At 38.9% G+C, this 22009-nt stretch overlaps 1 protein-coding gene and 1 pseudogene across 2 annotated transcripts; one reads left to right on the top strand and one right to left on the bottom strand.

Annotated features, from left to right (window-relative positions):
* Nucleotides 1-583: 583 nt before the first annotated feature.
* ZC3HC1 (zinc finger C3HC-type containing 1) lies at nucleotides 584-14022 on the bottom strand. 2 transcript variants are annotated; one of them, XM_023528940.1, is made up of 10 exons: nucleotides 13797-13984; nucleotides 11929-12040; nucleotides 10605-10620; nucleotides 9856-9939; nucleotides 6470-6597; nucleotides 5315-5469; nucleotides 4321-4564; nucleotides 3752-3964; nucleotides 3117-3323; nucleotides 584-1005 (listed from the first exon to the last, which is right to left on the bottom strand). In XM_023528940.1, the coding sequence occupies exons 1-10, from the start codon at nucleotides 13940-13942 to the stop codon at nucleotides 937-939; spliced, it is 1374 nt and encodes a 457-aa protein (XP_023384708.1). In that variant the 5' UTR covers nucleotides 13943-13984; the 3' UTR covers nucleotides 584-936. The 2 variants fall into 2 exon arrangements, with proteins under 2 accessions (XP_023384708.1, XP_011355528.1); XM_011357226.2 differs by having other exon boundaries at nucleotides 585-1005; nucleotides 10470-10620; nucleotides 13797-14022.
* On the top strand, nucleotides 14017-20977 carry LOC111737970 (annotated as a pseudogene).
* Nucleotides 20978-22009: the final 1032 nt, after the last annotated feature.

The raw sequence follows: 22009 nt of genomic DNA on the forward strand, positions 1-22009 counted from the left end.
TAGAGATGTAAACTAAAGTTTAGCACGAGTAGAATATTATGTCTATTATTTTCTTTAAAATAGTTCAGTATAAATGGAGTTATAAAACTGACCAACTACGAAAATATGCCACTTCAGAGAGTAACTACTTTCTAGCCTTCATGGTCACTTTATCAGCGGGCTGTCTTGTTTAGATGGGTCAGGTCACCTTCACCATGGAGACTGATGCTCACCACCAGCGGCAAATGCCTAGGGGAGCCCCACTCAGGGGAGCTGTGCATTAGACGATGCACAGATAGGGGTCTCTTCTGAAGGGCCTTCCTCCCCTTGTGATAGTCATTTACTCTGTTATTATCAAAGTGAGGAGAGAAAATGATCAACTTATCATTCACTACAACACATGAGAAGATTCCTGCTGACATAATGAACACCATCTTGGCTCTGGCTTAGGAATACCTCTTTGACTAGAAACACAAATAAATTTTAAGCTTTGTAGCCAAGTGAAAAACTAAAATTTTGACTGTCTGCTGCTCCACTGAAGTTTTCTCGGTCTCTGCTCAGTCTCAGTCCCAGAAGGCAAGGGGGAAAACAGTTGTCCAGCAGCAAGAATTTTAACAAAAATTTTATTAACACATGTCATATTCCTGGGATATGAGTCCTTAAAACACTTCTCCACATTAAAGACACTAAAAGCGCTCAAGTCCTTGGTCCTCCGTCTAGTCTCATAACCGCACACTCCTTTAACAGAACCAGGCTTGCTGTGTCTCACCCTGTCCATTCCTGTGTGGGAACAGGTTTCTCCTCTGTCAGATGCAGACGGTGACATTGACTGCCTTTGAAAGCGCAGGGGCTCCTTATGATTAAGCCAGAACGGAGATAAGCTGATCAAAAGGGAATTCGGACTTTATTTTTCAAAGCCACTCATTTTACTTCTCTCCAGAAAAGGCTGAAGTATCTTCAGGATGAGCATAAAGATTCCCACTGCCGGAATATTCGGAATACCTTCCTTGATTTCTCAGACAGGCTCTAAAAGGAGAAAAGCTCATTATTAGAGATTAAATTCTTTTATATAGACAAAAGATATATAACAGCTTTAAGGCTTGGTCTGTAAATTTCTCCTACAATGATCTAGATATGTCTAGAATTGAGTAAAACAAGTTAATTTTATATAGTGCTATACATAATATGCTTAAAGCCAGACTAACTATCAAGAAGCTTGTGTTCTACTGTTAGATTCCTGCTAGTACACTCTGAGCCGCGAAAATCCGGCTCATGCCCTCCCTCCAAGTATCCGTATCTGTCCTTACCTTTGTATGTGAGGATGACACTTCTGACACACCATAGTGTGGCAACATTTTACGCTGGCTTCTCATCTGTGATGCTGAATTGGCCCTGGTTCATTATTTCTTGTAAACAAGGACTCACATTTATGTGATGCCTCACTGAGGTTAACAGTATAATCCAAGGCCAAGAAATAAAACTAAATGACCCTTAAGAGTTTAAATTATGACCTTGGCCTTCTCAGCTTCATGTATTAGCCAGTCGAGCTAATAATAGGAAGAATCTCACTGCCACTTGATCATGCCTGTGAAGTGATCTGAGATTCTGAAAAATGGTGTTACAGGGCGACAAAACAATTCACTAAAAGATAAACATTCTCAGTAAGTCAGAACACTTGGTTTCCTCTGCCTTTGAGAGTCACAGTAAAGAGCCCAGGGTCTCAGTGAGAGCACAAATAACATCCAAAAGGATAATTCACTAAGTTACCTCCGTTTCTGACATAAGACGACATTTTCACTGTTTTCTTATCCTCTTTGTGGATGTCTCAATAAAATAAAGGCTCAGGAGGGAAAAATTTGAGCTCCTACTAGTGACTGAGGGCAATTCAGTTAGTAAAGTAACAAAGTTGAAACAAACTTAAGATGAAAAATAGTATAAACTTTTTTCTAACATCAAGATCCTTTACCACAGCCTCATTAAGCTTTGTACTTCCCAGTCATAGCAGCTGTGGGAAGGTTAAAAGACAAGCTACTAAAAAAGATTTTAAAAGTCCTGGAATGCAGGGCTAATTATAAGACCTACTTTTCCCATTACAAAAAAAAAAAAAAAGTACTGTGGCGTTTCTTGTTAGTGATGACAGTGACAGAGAGGAGTTAATAAAAACTGTCAGTACACTATTTCAAGAGGCTCTAGGCAGAGAGGATTTATGTGCAAAGATAGATCTAATCTCTCTAATTTGAGAGGTGGGTCAAACATCTGTCTTCAGATAGTTTTATGTATTTGCAAGTTTTCAAGTTGGAAAATGCAGATTTTTTTCTGCAAAAAATCTTGGAAAACCTTTATCTATATATTTATTCAGAGTACAAATGTACACTCTTGGGGTTTTAGCATCACTGTAGTTCCATGAATCTGGGAATGCTTCTTATTAACATCTGCTGTTGAGTATTATTTAACTTTATCCTTGGAGGGAACAGAGGTCAAAAATGATTATATTTATACCAGGCAGGCTATGAGGCAACTTAGAGAATGAGCCAACAAAAGAAAGAGAACCCAGCTTTCACGACTCCTTAATGCTCACCCTATCACTTCTAGCCTTTACACAGAGAGAACATTTGACTTGTTTTCTCAGCTGTCAGGATGGATTGGCATTTCCCCACATTTGTAACTAGCAGCGGTCATCGCTGCAATAGTTAGCTGAGGATCAACGCACAAGTCTGGGGCTGCATCACAGAGCAGCCCACCGTGAGGAATGAAGTTGTAAGGTTGGTGTCAGAGTGCAGACAGTTAACTGGCCAGGCTCCAAATGTAAGTTACAACAACTGATGGAAAAAGCAGCTGTTCTGCAACATGAGGCCAGAACAGCTGCCTATTCATCTTTCTATTTCTCTACTCCTTTTTCTCTGAGTCATTTTAGTTGAAGAGAGAAAGGATTTATCAGAATTTGATGGAATGTCATGTGCTGAACTGCAGAGACACTGAACCAATTCCAGGCCTGTTCTCTAGGATGAAACCGGCCTGAGTCTAACTTGACTCGTGAAAGCTGAGGGCAGGCAGGGCGCTAATTATAGGACCAGGCCCTGCTCCTCATCCTATAAACAGCAAGCGCTGCACACGATCAGGATGACGGCTTATCTCACCATGGAGTCTGTTTCCGCTGGCTGGTTAGACTGTTTGTGGGCCAAGAGGATGCTCAGCACTGACTTCCAGCCCGCTTCTGCAGGCGCGCTGGCAGCTACCTCAGTTTCACCATTCTCCCTGATTTCCTTGCCAAGTGTGATATTCACCCAGGGGCACCAGTCTCTGTGCTGAGAGGTGGGATCGAAGAAGCTTCGGGAGGATGTGTCCTGAGGGAGCAGGGGGAGAAAGAGTGTTAACGCAGGGCAGGCGCTCCGTGACTTCGGAGAGGCGTCAAGTCCACACTCAGAGCGCCCCTGTTTCTAGTTTTACGCTCTCCTTTAAGCTTTGCCTATGCATTACCCGCTTGCTTTTCAAATTCACTCCCTTCATGTCAAACAAACCCCACCTTCTCAGGTCTGTCCTCCCATCTCATTGCTGTCCTATGTGCTTCAAGTGTTTATCGCCTCTCTAGGATCCATCCCGAAGAAACGAACGACAAAACCCTGCACTGCTTTCCGTTTGGTCACCCAACCGTCTCATCTTCAGATTTATACACACGGTCTACTTATGGCCACAGGCCCAGGGACGGGCTCGTGCCCGCTTCTCCACCCTTCACGGTGGGCTCGGTGACTTCCACACGTGCAGGCGGACTCACCGAGCTGCTGGAAGAGCAGAGGCGAGCTCGTTTGGCTCTCCGGAGAGGACTAGATGGCACCTCCAGGCCGGCCGTGTCTCCTGTTCCCATGCTTCGGGTCACCGGGCGGGTTCTGGTGGTGGGACTAGCAGCCTCTGGCTCAGGACGGTCAACAGGACTGGAAGAGTCCCCGCTCCGGGTTCGGGAGAAGATGGGAGCTGGGCTCCTCTCAGCCTGAAGGAAAGAAGAGGTAACGAAAGTATGCAGTGTTATTAATGACTGTGGCCAGAAGAAATAGTTCCAGAAGCACGTGAAAGTCAGTATTTCATAGTTTAAACTCTAATAATTTAGTTTTTGAGCTATCTATATAACTCAACTCTTCAAAGAATATTAGACTTCTATACAAAATAATAAATTTAGCTTTTCCATTGTAACTGGTGAATAAAACCACTACATGGTATTCCGATCAATGTGGTTAGAAGCGAAGCCTACCCACCTAAGCTAGTTTCCAACTTTTCCACCAACAACACTTTTGGCAAGAATGCTGGTTTTTAAAACATCCACTCCAAACAAGCCAATTAAGTCTATACCTGCTCCGAGCCTGGGGAAAACGTGGCATCCTGGCTCCGAGTCATCATCCTCCGAGGAGACTCGGGCACCAAAAGGAAGCGCTCTGGCCGCCCGTCAGGGCCTGGGATGGGGGAGCTGGTCAGGCCAAAGGACGAATCCAGGTCGGCCATGGATGACTCAAGCTGCTGGAAGCCCCAGAGCCCAACCTTCCTCATGCACTGTGAACATGTTATCAGAGAGAGCTGCATGGGCTCCAAGGAAGAACTAGGTAAGAACAGAAAAGAAAGTACGTTTTCTCAAAGGGTAACATTTCCAAGGAACTAAGTGTAATGCTTTATCTCACCAAACAGATCTCTACAACAGCCTAGTGACTGGGAACCGCAGCTTCTCAGGAATGCTGTCCTCTGATCTCAGGACCCCAACTTCAGCATCTGTCACTTATTTTTATAGAAATATCTAGGGGCCTTGGTATGCTCTTCTGTGGCAAGACTATTCAAAGGTTATATTTTACAAATTTCCCTGTCTCACTTAAAACTTTTTCCCTTTTAAATGAAAATTATTCCTTAATCTACCATAAAAAACAAAGTAAATCAGGATTGGTTCTGATAGCCTTCTATCTCAGAGGCGCTCTATGCCTAATCCAGCACCTGGCATGGAAACACCAACATGGGGGCCCAGAAGACTCCAGCTGGCATTTCCTCTGGTAGTTTATATCAATTGAACTGATTTTTCTTCCTTTCTGAGAATAGGAAGGGGCTTCACTGTTTATGGGAACACAAATTCCCAACTAGGAAGCGACAGTAAAAGAAACAAAGTGCAAGTGTGTTCAGGAATTCCTGTGTTCTAATTCTGGTTTTGTCACTGATTCTTACCGCCCACACTCCATCTTCGGTTTCTCTTTGTCTCTGTTTGTCTCACAGGAAACACCATGTGATCTCTAAATACTATTAGTGACTAATATATATGGGTGTATAATACCGTAGTTCATGTCCCCAGGCAAATCTGCTGACTAACCTACACGCCCAGCCACAAACAGAGAGAATACAGGCAGTGACGTGGACTTGAATATCTGCGCCTAATTTGGTGGCAGTTTTTCTTTCATCAGTTTGGTGATCAAGTTCATCTTCAAGCAGGTGCAGGAGAAGACTGATCTTGTCTTCTGTCAAGCTCTACAAAGGAACCAAGGTAAAAAGCTAAAAGTTTCAACCACCAAGAAAAGAAAAGTTATATATACCGATGTATCTAGATAATACAAGGCAAAAATCATGACAGAAATGACAGGCATGAAAATAGTTTTTTCATTAAAGAACACTTCCTTCTAGGCCTAAGCTAAGATATCACACACTCTTTCTGAATTGCCCTGGATCTGCTGACTGAGAGAGGTAGCAGTTTTCCTGGAATTACCATACCTTTTCTTAGTACTAACTTGTTTTCAATTTACCAATTGCAGACTTTCTCTGAAATTGTAAACTTCAAACCCAAATAATGAAAATAGGTTATTGTTTATATCTTGGCCTGACATTGAATTCACTTTTTAATTAAACAATAGAGCCTGCCAGAGTCTTTATTTTTGATCTAAGAATATTAAAGAACTAAGAAAGGGTGAAAAAAAGTTGCCTTGGCTAGGGACAGGGTGAAATTTATAACAAGCATCAGAGGTTAATAGTTTGGTGCTAAAACCCGTAACTGCCTCTCGGCGTGAAGCAGCAAAATAACAGCTTGTATTTCACACAGTAAAGCTTGTTTTCACAAGCACCTATTAGGTGATGAAATGGGACAGTCAACACTCAAAGTACAGATGGGCCAGAGCATTTCAAAATTTCTATTCATAAAAGAAGAGGGAGTTTATAACTCTCACCTCTAGCACTTCTTTGGGAAATGGTATGCAATAAACCACATGAAGTGACATTTTAGTATTTTCTGTGAAATATTTAAATAACAAATTAGGATAAAATTGAACTTACACCATTTAGAGAATTATATCTGAAAGTTTAACTGCAATGCATTTCCTTAAATTAAACCCTCAACAGTCACCTTTCTGGCAGAAACTGAAAAAGGTCAGTTGAGAGACAAACTAGTAGTTCTCTTCATAGAAATCTGCATCTTCTTGTCATTAAATGTTTCATATACAAATGCTGGTGATAACAGGAGCTAGTCAAAAAAACTCACCATAATTTTCAAGTCCTCTGGCTTCAGGGAAGGAAGCTGGAGGTCCAAGTGACAAAGGCTTTGAAAACGATCTAGGAATTCGCTAATGAGAACAGCAGGCTCATCCAAGGGTAACATCCCAAATCGATCTGTGGAAAAAATAAACTGGAAGATTATATTGGCGTAAATTGTTAAATAAAAAAGTATTAAATCAACAGGGGATATGTGCGATTGATAAGACATTTGATGCTAGTAAGAAATTACTGACTTTTTGATGGGGCTTTGATGATACTTTTGTGATTATGTCTAAAAAGCTGAGTCTCAGGGAAGGTTTCTCAGAAGCAGTCAGGTCTTAGCTGAATTTGAAAGATCAACAACAGTGTCAAAGCAAAGACTCAAAGGATGGTGCATTTGGGGAATTCTAGTTTCACAGGACTGGGACACAGGAAGCCTGGAAGCGGAGTGGCAGGAGAGCAAGTCAAAGTGTAGGCAGCGGCCAGGCCATGACTTTATTAATGTATGTGATGAGAAACTGCTGGAAAAAAATTTTTTTAAGCAGAAAGTGATATTCTAGATAACATGCATCAGTTTGGAGTAGAGACTGTAAGGCGTCAGTCTGCATGCAAAGAAATAAGCTTGGCAGACGTTAAAGAGATATAAAGTAATAATCTCTGTAAAACACCAGCGGAATGACGACGGAGATTAGGTGCATCGATCACACAAAACTCAGTTATCAATGAAACCTCCTTAAAAAAATTGAGTGGAATAATATACAGCATTAAATAGAGAAAATGAATAGAAACTCATGATATTAAATAGAAATGTAGTACAAATATGGCTTCATGTGTACAAATATGTCAAAACTTATGACATTGTATACCTAAAAATGTGCATTTTTGTGTCAATTATACCTCAATAAGGCTGCTTAAAAAATTTTTCCCACTTTTGTTATTAAAAGGGGCCTGAAAGCAGTAACAGCAGCACTTTTATCTACCACTTATTGTATCATTAGAGACTAGACTTTGGCCTGTAATATCATTAAATATTATCAAACTATTTAAAGTTGTTGCAAGCAACCAAATATGTCAAAACACTTCACCAATTTAAAAAGATGCACCATTATACAAGAAAAGTTGGGTTATAAAAATCTAAAATCCCCATCTGATCTCGGAAGCTAAGCAGGGTCAGGCTTGGTTAGTACTTGGATGGAGACCACCTAGGAAGACCAGGTGCTGTAGGCGTGAAAAATAAATAAAATAAAAAATAAGGGATTGTAAGCTGACAAGGTCTTTGCAATCTGTGAGGTCAACCAAGGGTTGCCTCACCTAAAAAAAAAGAAAAAGAAAAGAAAAAAAGAAAAAAAAATCTAAAATCAATGGGAAAGATATGGACTTTAAAAAACGAAGTGAGGTTTAACAATAAAAAATTATGTTCTGATGACCAGTGGCTCAAGTTTGACATAACCTGGAAGAAATCAGGTTCCAACACCTTTCTGATTATCTTCTAATTTGGAGTTTGGCCTAATTGCCACAATCTTAAGAAAGTACTAGTAAAAACTTATGCAGGTAAAAGAGTACACAGAGAAGAAATTAAACTCATGAAAATGTTTTAACATAAGTTTAAATATGTTTTATAATTAACATGTGAAGATTTTGTATATTTTAGTATTTGGCCAAAACAATTAGTTGTAGTAAATTAGTAATTGTAATTTAAAATGTTTAATGGGATTTAATTTAGTTTGTAATTATTGGTTAATGTTAGAAAAATATTACCTTTGAATTGTATTTATTAGGCACGCTTAATAAATTTAATAAGTACTTGTGAGTGTTCCTTTCTCCACACAAATCTCTTGAATGTTAAAGAACCAAACCAAAGGATAGTATAACTGGAAGGTCATATTTGATCTATTTAAAAAGCAGAAAGATATAGAACCTGATGGTGATAATAGGGAAAGACTTCTAAGCTGACTTCCAGGTTTCTGGCTAGGATAACTGGAGGAGGTCAGCGCTATTTACCAAGATGGAGAAAATGTTAGAGAAACAAGTTTTAAGTATCAGATGGAGAATTCCATTTTCTTTGTGTTGAGTTCTAGGTACCTGCAAGATATTAAGTAGAAATGTGTAGAAGGTAGTTCGAAATATAAATTAAGGTCAAAAGAAAGATCTGGATAGGAGTTGGAGGTTTCCAAGTAGGTGGTAGCTGCAGTTATGAATGGAGTCAAGAAAGTGGTGTTGAGAACCACCAACGAAGCTCTAGGCAGACTCTTAAAAACTTAGGCTGAGCACACTGGCCCTAGATGAATTCATATCCTCATAGGACTGAGTTTTGTTGTACTACACAATGAAATAGCTCAGCCGACTGTAGGAAATCCTGTTATACAGTCATTTTCACTTTAAAAATGTTATTTCTTAATAATCTCTTTCCTATCACCTTTACATTTATTAGGAGATGGCACTCTGTGGTCACTTTCAACCCAATTTTTCCTCTTAGTGGTCATTCATGGAATATTCCAGGGCATCAGTGACCCTGGAATTAGCCTGAGCTGTCCTACTGAAAAAATATACCTGCATGGCACTGATCTGGGGTCAAGCATGAAATATATGGAATGATAATGTTGCTTTGTAACCATGAGCCCCAAGAGCTCTGTGCCTGGTCTTAGTGAGCCTCGCAGAGGACTCTGCTGCTGAGGCTGGTTACAGAGCAGGAATATCCCTATGTGACCAGCAAAATATAAAAAGATCCCACTTGAGACTACATTTTCGGCTCCCTTGTTCTACAGCGTTTCATGCACACATCAATGGTTCTTGATTCAAGAGAGTGCCCTGTACAGTCTGGCTGATGCAGACCACTGTGGGGCAGTCTTTGACTGCGATGACACCTTTACTCAGATGTTGTTATAGTGTGTCGTTTTACTGTAATAAACTGCAGATCTGTAATTACTGCTATTTGAGGTTCCGTGACTCTTTAGCAACCGTTTAACTGCTACTAGTGCCATTATTGCACCAAAGGAAGCGAGGGTAGAACACGAGGCTGCCTGCTATGATAGAAAAAGCAGAGAGTTTGAAATCAGATAAAACCCTAGTTATGGCTCCTCACTAGTTGTTTTTAAGACTTCTGATTCTTAGTTTCCTCACCCTGCAAAATTAGGTTGATAATGTTTACCTCCCAGGGCTCCAGTGAGGATTAAATGGGATAATGCATGCAAGGCTAACCCTCTGGCATGTCAAATGAACTTAATAAAGTTAAGCAGTAACATAACGTGAATGAATGCAAGTCAGTTCTTCTTGAAAAGCACAAACAGAAAGGAAATACAAGAACCTCAAAGATTAGACTTTCACAAAGAAATAAACATTAGAAATGCAATGACCAAGAAGAGAGGAAAAATGAGAAATCTCGGAAATGAGTACCTGGAGAGGGGCTGTCTGGCCAGAAACAGAACTTCTCGTGGGCAGTACACAAGGCTTTCTTCAGCTCGGCACATCGTTCCTTATCTGAAACCCACAAAGGTAGCAATGCCTTAAAAAAGACTATATAGATGCAAAATCCAAAGGCAAAGAGCCTTTATGAGTATAGATACAACTAAAAATAAAAAAAAACTAAGAGAATTTAAAAAATACATAAAAATATTAGCAATTGCATCATCTTAATATTTCCTACATAACAAGTTCTAAATCAAGCTCCTAAGATCAATAACCAGGAGGGTACTATGCATCCTATAAGAAGGGCATTCTGAAGTGTGAGCTCTCACTAAAGCTCTCTCTTTGCCTAAGTGTAAATTTTGGAACCATAAAGTAAATAAACAGACTGTTAATTTCCCAGAGCACATGAAGTCAGGTTCACTCTAAAGTAGCTTAGGTTTTTTAAAAAGGAAATGACTAAAGCTAATAATTAGGGTGAAGACAATCACAAGTTCACCTTGTTATATATAGTAGTACACATTTTTGATCAAATAAGTGGTCTTTTTAGAAAAACTAGTAATCTTTGAATATGGAGAAAAATATAATTTACACTTTATACTTACACCTGTCAAAATCAAAAGCTGAATGTAAACTGGCACAGAGAAAAGCTTGACAGCTGGAGCACTTGAGCATATCACACTCAACTGTGACCCAGCCATATTTTGCACAGACAAGTGGAGACAGCTCGGGCGGCTTACCTGCCCATTTCAAAGAGTATTCATGTTAAGAAAAACAACACTGCAAGTATGTTAAAATGATTAAGTCAGAAATTAAAGCTTGCACTCATTCTTTATGCATAGAGGAATAAACACATTAAACTGAGGGGGGAATCAAGAAGAAAAAGTGTTAAAACTAGGTTTAAAGCACATATCACAAAATGATGACGGTCATCTGAGTAATAAGCAGAGGGAAAAAGTTATAAACTTTTTCTCTAGTATGTCCTATGTATTTTATATGTTTCAATATTGGTGTGGAAGGGCATATAGAAGCTATTCACGTCCACCTAAGATGAAACACTAGGGATTTAAAAACATTAGCGGAATGCCTAAGTAATAAGGCATGGTGAAAGCCAGATAAGCAGAAATATTTTCCACCACTCATGTATGTTCTCCTATTGTACCACATCTACTTTTTACCTTCCAAAGAATAATAAAAATAAAAATAGTCTTCATTATCCCTTCTGCCCAAAATTTGATTGTTATGTACTAATGTGTGTGTGTAATCTGTGTTTTAAATAGGCTGAAAGCATCAAGAGCATCTTGACATAATTGGGGTATGAAAGTTAGAAAGTAGTAATTTCTTATGTGAATTCCCTGATTTTGATGGTTACATTATGGTTAAATAGGAGAAAGTCCTTGTTTGGAGGATATATCTGGGGATAATGAGGTATCACTTTGGCAACTTTCAAGTACTCAGAAAGTTCTTTGTAACCTTTGTGACCTTTCTGTAAGTCTACAATTGTTTTAAATTAGAAAAAAAAAATCATTCTAGTGAACAGGAAATGGCGAAAGTGATGGATGTCACTTCTGAGATTAGGTTACAAAGAGGTTAGCTTCTGTCTGGTTCTGTTTTGCTTACTCACTCTGAGGGGGAGCTAGCTGCCATGTTGTGAACTATCTCAGTGGAGAAGCCCATGTAGCAAGTAACATAGGGAGGGCTCTAGCCAACGGTCAGTACAGAACTGAAACCCTCAATCCAACAGCCACAAGGAAATGAATCCTGCCAACAACCACGTGACCTTGGAAGTGGATCCTTCCAAGATGAGTGCAGTCCCAGCCCACATCTTATTTGCAGCCTGTGAGAGACCCTGAGCCAGAGAACTCAGTTAAGTTGTAGCTGGATTCCAGATGCACAGGAACTGTGAGATACGTGATTCTTGTTTTTAGGTCATTAAGTTTTAGGGTAAGTAATAACTATAGTAATAGATAACTGATATACAGAGGAAAATCTAGAAAGAGACAGGAAGTGTAGTATAGTCTCAAAAAACATTAAGTTTGAGTGCCAAGAACTAAAAAAGGATATAGAAAATGTTTCCACTCTACTGAAGAAGGCTTCTTTGCTTGTAGATTCCAATGGAAGTTGTTCTGCTTGGGGTGATCCATTAACTGACTGGAATGTGGAAGATGTGTCCTTCCTAAAATAAAGTGGCAGAGCTGTTAGTAATCCTTTCATGGCATCACTCTGCCTAAACACTTTGTATCCAGCTTCTCTGCCCTTCATGTCATCAATCACATCACACTGGATTTTAACCCTTCTAAAAATCATTTTTGTCATGTTATGCCTCTGCTTAACATTTTCAATGTTCACGATACAGTCGACCCCCTGTATCCATGGATTCTGCATCCGTGGAGTCAACGAATTGCGGATATAAAATATTCGGGAGGAAAAATGTTATGTTTTTGCTGGCATGAACTATGTAGTTAGGCCTATGATGGTTGCCACAATACTGAACATGTAGACTTTTTTTGTCATTATTCCTTGAAGAATTCAGTATAACAACTGTTTACATTGTATTTGCTATTACAAGAATTCTAGAGATGATTTAAAGTATATAGGAAGATAAGTCATACGCAAATACTACCTCATTTTATGTAAGAGACCTAAGCAAGGACTTTGATGTCTGAACGTGATCCTGGAACCAATCCCCCTCGGGTACTGAGGGACAACTGAGCTTACTAAATAGAAACCAAACTCTTCAGTCTGGCATTCATATCTCTTTACAGTTTGGCCATACCTAAGTTACAAGCAACTTCTATCTCCACAGTACTCTACTGAACCTACATGGGCAAACTGTTCCTCTAGTTCACTCACTGCTTACCAACAATATTTTGCCTAACTTTAGTAAACACAAAATATGACTTCAGCTTCTATGCATTATTTAATATGAACCATCTTAGAAATGTAATTCTTTTAAAAGCAGAATAAACAACCTTGATAGTTCTACCTGGATCAACCCTTGATACCCACTCCTCCCCAAAGAAGTCATAATTTGAAAATTCTAATTAAAGTAAAGATCTTTAGGTAATTTCATGAAAAAAATTCAAAGAGAAAAAAACAGAAAAAACAATTCTCTTGTTTTCAGTGAAAGGCATTTCAATAGTGCCTGGAAACAGGAATACAACTATTACAACTCAAAAGAAATTTGTGTTACAGTCTCTCTCAAAGAGTTATAGAGAGCCTCAGGGAGGTGTAATTCTTGGAAAAATTCAGAGGAATCATACACTGAGATGGCAAAAAAAGACATTTTACTAACCTCTAACTGAAATTTAGCATTTCCTTCAATTATGGGTAATAAATAAAACCGTATTAGCATCAGCAGTACCTGTGAATTTGTCACCAATGGAAATTACAGATATTTTGTCAGCGCATTATAGTTGTTACACGTTTTGAAATACCGTGTATGCTTATCACTACTTCAAAATTATGGTAGCTAATAGATCTATGACTAGATCTTATTTAACTTTAATAAAGAAGCATGTTACTGAATCACTTTTTCTTACTACCTTGATAACTGTATTCCTACATAATTTACTTTATACATTTAAAAATATTATTCTGAGAAGGGGTCCATGAGCTTTACCAGGCCGCCAAAGGTGTCTAGGGCTCAAAAAATATTAAGAAGCCCAACTAAGAGGTCAGTCAGGTGCGCATAGTTACAGGTCCTATTTTTTTCCTTCCCCGCCAAAACCTGACTTATGGCAAAATTCCGCCCATTGATACGAAATCCAGTACAGCCCAAGGAAATTAAGGCTGACTAAGCGTAGTAACCCCAGACTCTTTCAGATCCCAGGACAAAGCCTTATCACCCGAGTCGCCGACCCAGGGGATCCCCTACAGGCCTGCGTTCCCAGTTTGCCGGTGCCGGACCCAGGGTAGACTCGCGAACTCACGCTTCAGCACCTCCCTCTTCCGGAGCAATCCCCTCATCTATAAGCTGACGGATTTTCTGTGGAGTCGCTTCTGGGGAGCGAGAAACAGCACCCCAATTCTTTTCAACCCCCGCGGCAAACGCAGATCCCTCACTGGACGCCGCCATGTTGGTCCGTTGCCGAGTTGCTTCCCCGCGGGTTTGAAGGCTCAGGAACTTCCGTTCTGGGCGGTTAAGATCCTCCTCGGCAGGCAGAGACCCGCGCGTTTGCTCACGCAGTCTGCACGCCCAATCTGAACTCGGGGCCCACCCCTTCTTGGCTATTGTAGAACAAGGTAAACCACCACGGGAGGGCTCAGGTGTTTAGAATTAAACCTAAATTAATGGTTTCCTTTATACACGAGCATATTTGGGTTGATAAAGGTTTTCAGAGCGCTGTCTCTCCAAATTCAGCAGGGATGAGGGGCCCAATTTAGTCTTCAAGTAATTAACTTATATGGCCCTCCTAAATTATATCTTTTTTACAAGTGAGGAATTGGCACCTGTCGCTTGAGAGTAAATAATTTGAATCCTTAGAAACCTTGTTGCGGGTGGGTTTATAAGTGTGTGGCATTGACATTATTGAACACTCCTTTGTCCAACAAATATTTATTGTGTCCTGACGCTGCCCTAGGGGCTAGCAATGACAGCAGTGAACAAAGGAGACGTAGTTTTTAGAGGACTTAGACATCAAACAAATGCGTTTTCCTATAGTTTTGAAATTATGATTGTAAGTGCTCCAAAGAAGAAGCACAAAGGGTCTAAAAGGAGGACCTAATTTAGTCTGCATATTCTACTGATACAGTCTGGTGCTGGAGCTAAAACGGATAAGATCGTGGGAAAGAGATCTGCCCAGAATCTTACGACGTCCCAGATTGGAAGGAGTTCGTCTCATTATAAACTGAAAAAGACTTGTGACTGAGCAGTGAGCAAAGATGGAAGTGGGATCACCCTTCCAGCTTACTTGCTATGAACTCCTCACCCACCAGGATCTCTAACCTAATGATCTAACCACGTTCCCACTGTCCTTAGCCAGCTTAAGTTTATGGCCAGTCATTATCATCTTTCCTTTTCAAAACTTGAATATGGATTGAGAATTAGTTAATATTAAAGAGTTGTTAGTTTTGTTATATATGTTAATGGCATTGTGATTATGGTTTTTTAAAGCCCTTAGATACATCTTGAGGTATTTATGGGTGAACCAGTTTGATGTCTCAGATTCGCTTTAAAATGCTCAAGGAAAAGAAAATATGTGGAGGAATAGATGAAAGAAGATTGCAAAATGTTTTTAATTGTTAGATTTGGGTGATAGACTCACGGAGGTTCATTATAGTCTTTTTACTATTGAGATGTTTGATAACATCATAATAAACGAAATAAGCTAAAAATAATATATTCTCTTAAATATCTTCTCAATTTCCTTGAATCTTTCTTGCTTTGTAACAATTTCTAGAGACATTTTTGGTTGTTAAAACTGGGGTGGCCAGTGATGCTGCTAACCATTTTAGGATGCACAGCCCCCCACAACACACTTAGACCTCTCAAAGTTCACCATTTGCATTCTCCGTCCCCCGCTCCCCCGCTGCCTGGAAGGCTTTCCGTATACCCCCTATGGCTCCTTCCCTCACATCCTTCAGTTTTTTGTGACTTCTTTGTTCAAATGTCACCTCCTCTGTGAGACTTACCCTGACCATTCTATATTAACTTGCCGCTCCCCCTCTTCCCACACAGACTCAAAGATTCTCCTTCCACTTACTCTGCTTTGTTGTTCTCTATAGTGCTTATCTTTTTGTAGAATAATGTATGCTTCTCTTATTACGTTTATTTTTCTCTCTGTCCCCATTAGAGTATAATCTTCACAAGAGTAAGAGCTTTGTCTTTTTTCATTGCTGTATCCCCAGTGTCTACAATAGTGCCTGGGACAAAGCAGACAATAAATAGTTTTTACATAAATGTATGTAAACCTTCTAAAGAATTTAGACTTTATCCTGAAAGACAAAGACAGCCATTGAAACACCTTAAGCAGCACAGTAACATGAATAATTATGCATTTTGGGAAAAATCACCCTGAAGACTATGTGGAGTGGATTAGAGCCAAGAGAGGACATAGAGTGACCATTAGGAGGTTGCTAAAGAAGCCCCTGCAGAAGATGATGATGAGCTAAGATTGGGGTGGCGATAGCTGGATGCTGGAAAATTCAAGATACATTTTAGAGCTAAAAACAACAGGACTTGGTAATGGGTTACATATAGCAGGCAAGAGAATAGGTTTTAAGCAGGATGCTCTGATTTTGGCCTGAACAACTATGTATGTATACATCCATGTATGTGTACATACATTATATGTTTACATATTTACATACATATGTATATATTTGTGCGTATGTTTGTGTGTGAAAGACATTTTGTCTCTTTTCTATAATTTCCCAGTGTGTGGCACGTAGCAGATGTTCAGAAGATGTCAGTTTTAAGACATGAATCAATAAATACTTCTGAAATTTCTTATTTTCAAAGAGTCACTTGGCAGATGTGATGGGGAGGAAAGAGATGGCCATTCCTCCCACATCTATCACTAACTATGTGGCCTTGGGGTCGAGAAACTTCTGATTATGAAATTAAATGGGAAAATGTCTACGAAAGTGGTTGGTGCATGGTAGAATCTCGGTAAGTGCTAGTTTTCTTCCTAAGCATTTTAGTGTAGGTGGTGGAGGCAGTGATGCACCACCTAGGTCCCCCTTCAGGAATGAAGAACTAATTCCCACAGCCACTGGGAGTACCACCAGCAGGAAGCCCTCAGCTATCAGCCCTTTTTGGAGTTACTTGACTGAAGGCAGCCGGTTACCTTCCCCAGAGCATCCTGCATCCAGAGACGAATCAAGATGGAGATATAAAAGGCCCAGGCCTTTTGCTCCATCTCAGGACAATGCTAAAGGGCCGTCCGGCTTTAGTTTTCTGTAGGGACCTCTGGGGCCAACCTTGAGACTTCATCATCACAGTCCAGCTTCTCTTCCTTCCCACTCCTGCTTCCTCCTCTTCTTCCCATGAAGTTGATCCCAGGTGCTCTCCCCCAAACCCTCTGGCATGCTAATCTCCCTCTCAGGGTCAGCTTATCCGTTTTGTTTATCCCAGAGAAGCAGACAGTTCTGCTATTAGCTCCAACCGTCATTGTCTTTATTAAATGTGTTTTTCTTTAATGTGAGATATACAAAAAATTGATGTATATAAACTTTTTGTGCTACGTAGGACCTCTCTTAAGAATGAGTCAAACATACTATGTTCACTAGTATAATTCTTTCATGAAGTAGAAAAATGTGTCAAACAGCAAAATTTGTATTTTTAGGGAAAATTTAATGTCTTTAAAACTTGACAATAGGTTTTTAAATGGATACACATTAATCAAACATTTTGATTTCTCATGAGCTATTTTTTATTGATATGTAACTTTCAAAACAAATTTCACCCTTTAATGAAGTGGTTTTATATTGTATTCACGGAGTTGTGCAACTATCACCACTATCTAATCCCAAAACTTTTCATTACGCCATTAGCAATTGTTCTTCATTCTTCCCTTCCCTCAGCCCCTGGCAACCACTTACCTATTTTTGGTCACAATGGATTTGCCTATTCTGGTCACTTCATTTAAGTGGAGTCATAAAATATGTGGCTTTTTACATCTGGCTTCTATCACTTAGCATAATGTTTTCGAGGTTTATTCATGTTGTAGCATGTATTAGTACTTCATTTTTGTATGGCTGTACCATGTTTTGTTTTTCTATGTATTCGTTGATGGACATTTGGGTTATTTACACTTTTGGGCTATTATGAATGATGCTGCTATGAATATTTGTATACAATTTTTTTGTGTGGACGTGTTTTCGGTTGTCTTGGGCATATATCAAGGTGCAAAATTTCTGAGTCACCTGGTAACTCTATGTTTAACATTTTGAGAAACTCTCAAATATTTTGCAAACATGTTCTCCTATTCTGTTGGTTGCCTTTTCACTTCCTCGATAATGTCCTTAGATGCATAAATGTTTTTAATTTTGGTGAAATCCAATTTGTCTTGTCTTTTCTTGCCCGTGCTTTTGGTGTCATATCTAAGGTTCTATTGCCAAATCCAAGATCTTTAAGATTCACTTTTATGTGTTCTTTTAATAATTTTATGGTCTTAGCACTTATATTTAGGTCATTGATCCATTTAGGGTTAATTTTTATATATGGTCTGAGGTAGGGCTCCAACTTGATTTTTTTCTCTGTGGAAATCTAGTTGTCCCAGCACCATTTGTTGAAGAGACTATTCTTTCTCCATTGAATGTGCTTGACAGTCTTGTTAGATATTCATTGCCCATAAATATATGGGTTCTTAACCTCTCTTTAATCAGGTATGTTGACTACTGTTTTTAAATTTCATTGTTAAATTGCATTTGTAGTTTGTATTTATCCAACGATGCCTTACGTCTATGAGACTTTTTGATCACGTTCCTCTTTTACTAAAAGAGCTAAGCATGACTCTACATTTTTCTTTGGCAGAGATTATTCAGGTTAATCTGCAACTTCACAGATGTATAAAACCAGTAGCCTGACCTGTTTTACTTGACCAGATCTCTTTGCTTTTGTGCTGATGAAATCATCGAAGGCTAAATTAAAGGGAAATTATTATCTAAAATGTTGCCAGTGCTTAAATTCAACAGCATATCATCATTTCTTTATTAATTTTTTATTCTTAAATATAATTATATTTTAGAACATTCTGAAAATAAGCATAAGAAAAAATCCATAACTTCACTCTTCAACACAATAACCCTTAGCATTTTATCATTTCTCTCTTTTGGACTTAGTACTAATTCCACTTAAACCAGGGGGTCTGGGAACTTGGCTTGAATAGTGTCCTCCTGAAGTTTATGTCTACCTAGAGCCTATGAATGTGATCTTATTTGGAAATGGGGTCTTTGCAGATATAATTAAGATGAAGTCATATTGGATGTGGGCAGGTCCTAAAGCCCACATGACTGGTGGCCTTTTAGGAAGAGGGAAATTTGGACACAGAGATGCACAGAGAGAGCATCCTGTGATGAGACTGGAACAATGCAGCTGCAAGCCAAGGAATGCCAAGGATTGCCAGAAGCCACCGGAAGTCAAGAAACGAGCACGGAACGGAGTCTCCCTCAGATCCTCCAGAAGGAACCAACCTTGCTGTTAGCTTCATCTTGGACTTCTGGCCTTCAGAACTGTGAGAAAATAAATTTCTTTTGTTTGAACCACTCAGTATATGGTATTTTGTTATGGCAGCCTTAGCAAAGTAATACACCAAGGAAACAAGTATAGATAAGGCATAAAGTACCATTATTTCACCATCCTCTAACTGAAATTTAGCATTTCCATTATTTAGGTAGGCAACAACCACAGTGGTATAATTATACTGTGACTTTGTCACCAGTAGAAATAGGTATTTGCATATCCCATTATAGTTACTACGAATACCTTAAAATATTGTTTCTAGTTTATTTTAAACTATAGTAGTTATGAAACTCCCACTTGACCTTGTTAGTTAATGTGTTTAATATAAAAGGTACATGAATTACTACATCACAAAGTTAATTGTTTTACTATTTTGATAGCTATGTTTTATTATAATTGGTCGCCTAGATAATCCTATGTATTTTATTTTATGCACTCAACATATTTTTCTGAAAAAGTATCCATAGACTTCACCAGTTCAGAGGTTCATAACCCTCGATGTAAGCAGTGAAATGTGAATGGAGAAACGAGAATATTGTCCTTTGAAGTCTCAGGGGAAATGAAAGTCAGTGGGGCTTTTTCAACCTGCTATGCAGTGTGGTGGACAAGGGTATACCCAGATCCACTCGGACCTTGACACTTAGAGAAATTCCTCCCTCCCAAACCCTATTCCTTTTTTTTGTTTTGTTTTTGTTTTTTTGAAGTGAAAGATTGTTCAGGTGCTGAAGGCAACTCCAACTTTGCTCGAATTTATTTGGAGTCCTTGGATTTCTTTAACACCTTTTTGGTTTTGGCCATATTTGTAAATTTCAATTCTAAAAGACAATGTGCTGTCTTGGGGGCGAGAGGTCTTCATTCAACGTTTCCACCGAAGATGACAGAAAAATGGCTGCACGTTAAAAAGAATGATGAAGCTCACGTCCTCGGCGCTGCCTCCGGGAGGTGGCAGCCATCTCCTATTCGGCATCACGGCTGCCCTCAGATCCCTCCTGAAGCCCAAGATCATCAAAAACAGGACCAAGAAGTTCATTCGGCACCAGTCAGGCCAATATGTCAAAATTAAGTGTAACGCGCGGAAAGCCAGAGGCGCTGACAGTAGGGTGCGCAGAAGGTTGGAGGCCGGATCTTCATGCCCAACGTGGTTATGGGAGTGACAAGAAAACAAAGCACGTGCCGCCCAGTGGCCTTTGGAAGTTCCTGGTCCACGATGTGAAGTAGCTTGAAGTGCTGCTGATGTGCAACTAATCTTACTGTGCTGAGATTGTGCACATTGTCTCCTTAAGGAACGGCAAAGCCTCTGCGGGAAGAGCAGCCCCGCTGGCCATCGGAGTCACCAATCCCGATGCCAGGCTGCGCAGCGAAGAAAATGGACAGGCAGCTTGTGTGCACATTATATTTTGGTTAATAAAACCGTAAAATTCTGCCATCTGGCATTTCCTCTCTCGGAGGGAAAGAAAGAATAATGAAGTCCTGTTAAAAAATAGTAATATATCCAAGACATAATGTATAAAAGAGCAAAAACCACCTACAGAATATACTTTGTATAATCCCATTTATGTACAAACTAAAACAGAATACCTGTACGGATCCACATATGTGTATGTAAATACACAGAAAAAGATCTGGAAGGATAGACAGCAAACTGTTAACAGTCTTTTGGAGTGGGGACTAGGACTGGGAGGAGAGTGAAGGGGAGAGTTTTACTTTTTCTATATATTCTTCTATTTATGGTAGATTACACAATAAGGATGTATTTGTTATTTTAAAAATTAAAGACATAGTATAGTTACTAAATTGCTATTGGGCCAATCTTGGGACTATTACAGCTTATATATTATTATCTTATTTCACCTCTCCCAGCTGAGTGAATAAAAAGCATATCTTAAGAATCTATTTTATGTAATAAATATCTTAGTAAATATCTCACATTTGCATTATACTTAATGGTTTGCATCTATTATAACTCTAGAGGTAGGGTATTAATTAGGATTTTATTGGCTTCAGGTAACAAAACCAATTTCACATAAGCAAGAAGGAAAATTTGGTAGAACAGTGTTTCTTAAAATTGAGTGATGTTCATTCCGCCTTTTAATTTTGTTTATCCTGTTTTAAACAGAAAGCCTCCTCTTCAATGTTGACAAGTTATATTTATCAAAAAATGTTACTTAAATGCATAAATTCTTTATAAGCTCCTTATAGTGCTTATAAAAATAAAATGATAATCTTATAAATAACCATAAAATCAAAACAATATTTAATAGTGACATTAATTTACTCTGATGAATGATGCTGCTTTGCCAAACTATCACCAAGGTATAAAAAATATGTCTCAGTTTAGATTCTTTATTAAAGCTGCTTGTTTAATTTAGTTTCAATAATATTAACACATGCAGAGAGTTCCTATTCATTTAAGCTTGTTACACCCAAAATACAAAGTGATATTAATAATTTCGAGGCTTTGTTTACTTGTTTGGGATAATTGGATGTGATACTTCACAAATCTTTGCCATTCCTCTAATGTCAATTTAATGAGATGTCGCTTGATGTCTTCATAAAACTGTCCTGTTCCCTTGTAGTTGTGTTACCTAAATCTGTATCAAATAAGAATATAAATCAATTATTGCTGGAATTTGGAACAGGAAATCATATCTGGACTTCAAGTTCAATATTGCAGATGTTGAAAAAAATCATCTAGTTTTATTCCAGAACTTTCTATTAGATTTTTGGGGGAAATAAATAAACCCTCAAACAACTCATTCACATAACTTTAAAAGTGATGGATCATTATTCAGTTTTTTAAAAAATAAGTTCCTACTTTTTACTGGACTTGGAACATTAGGACCGCTGTGAAATTTACTTTGAATTTCCTGCTGTGATACCATGCAGACTTCATTTGGTATGAGCGCATATTTACATGTTATGAAGAGGCAGCCTTTGTCCTCTTCTCATTAGCCTGCT

The sequence above is a fragment of the Pteropus vampyrus genome, unplaced genomic scaffold (genome assembly GCF_000151845.1).
Source record: "Pteropus vampyrus isolate Shadow unplaced genomic scaffold, Pvam_2.0 Scaffold33, whole genome shotgun sequence".
NCBI lineage: Eukaryota > Metazoa > Chordata > Mammalia > Chiroptera > Pteropodidae > Pteropus > Pteropus vampyrus.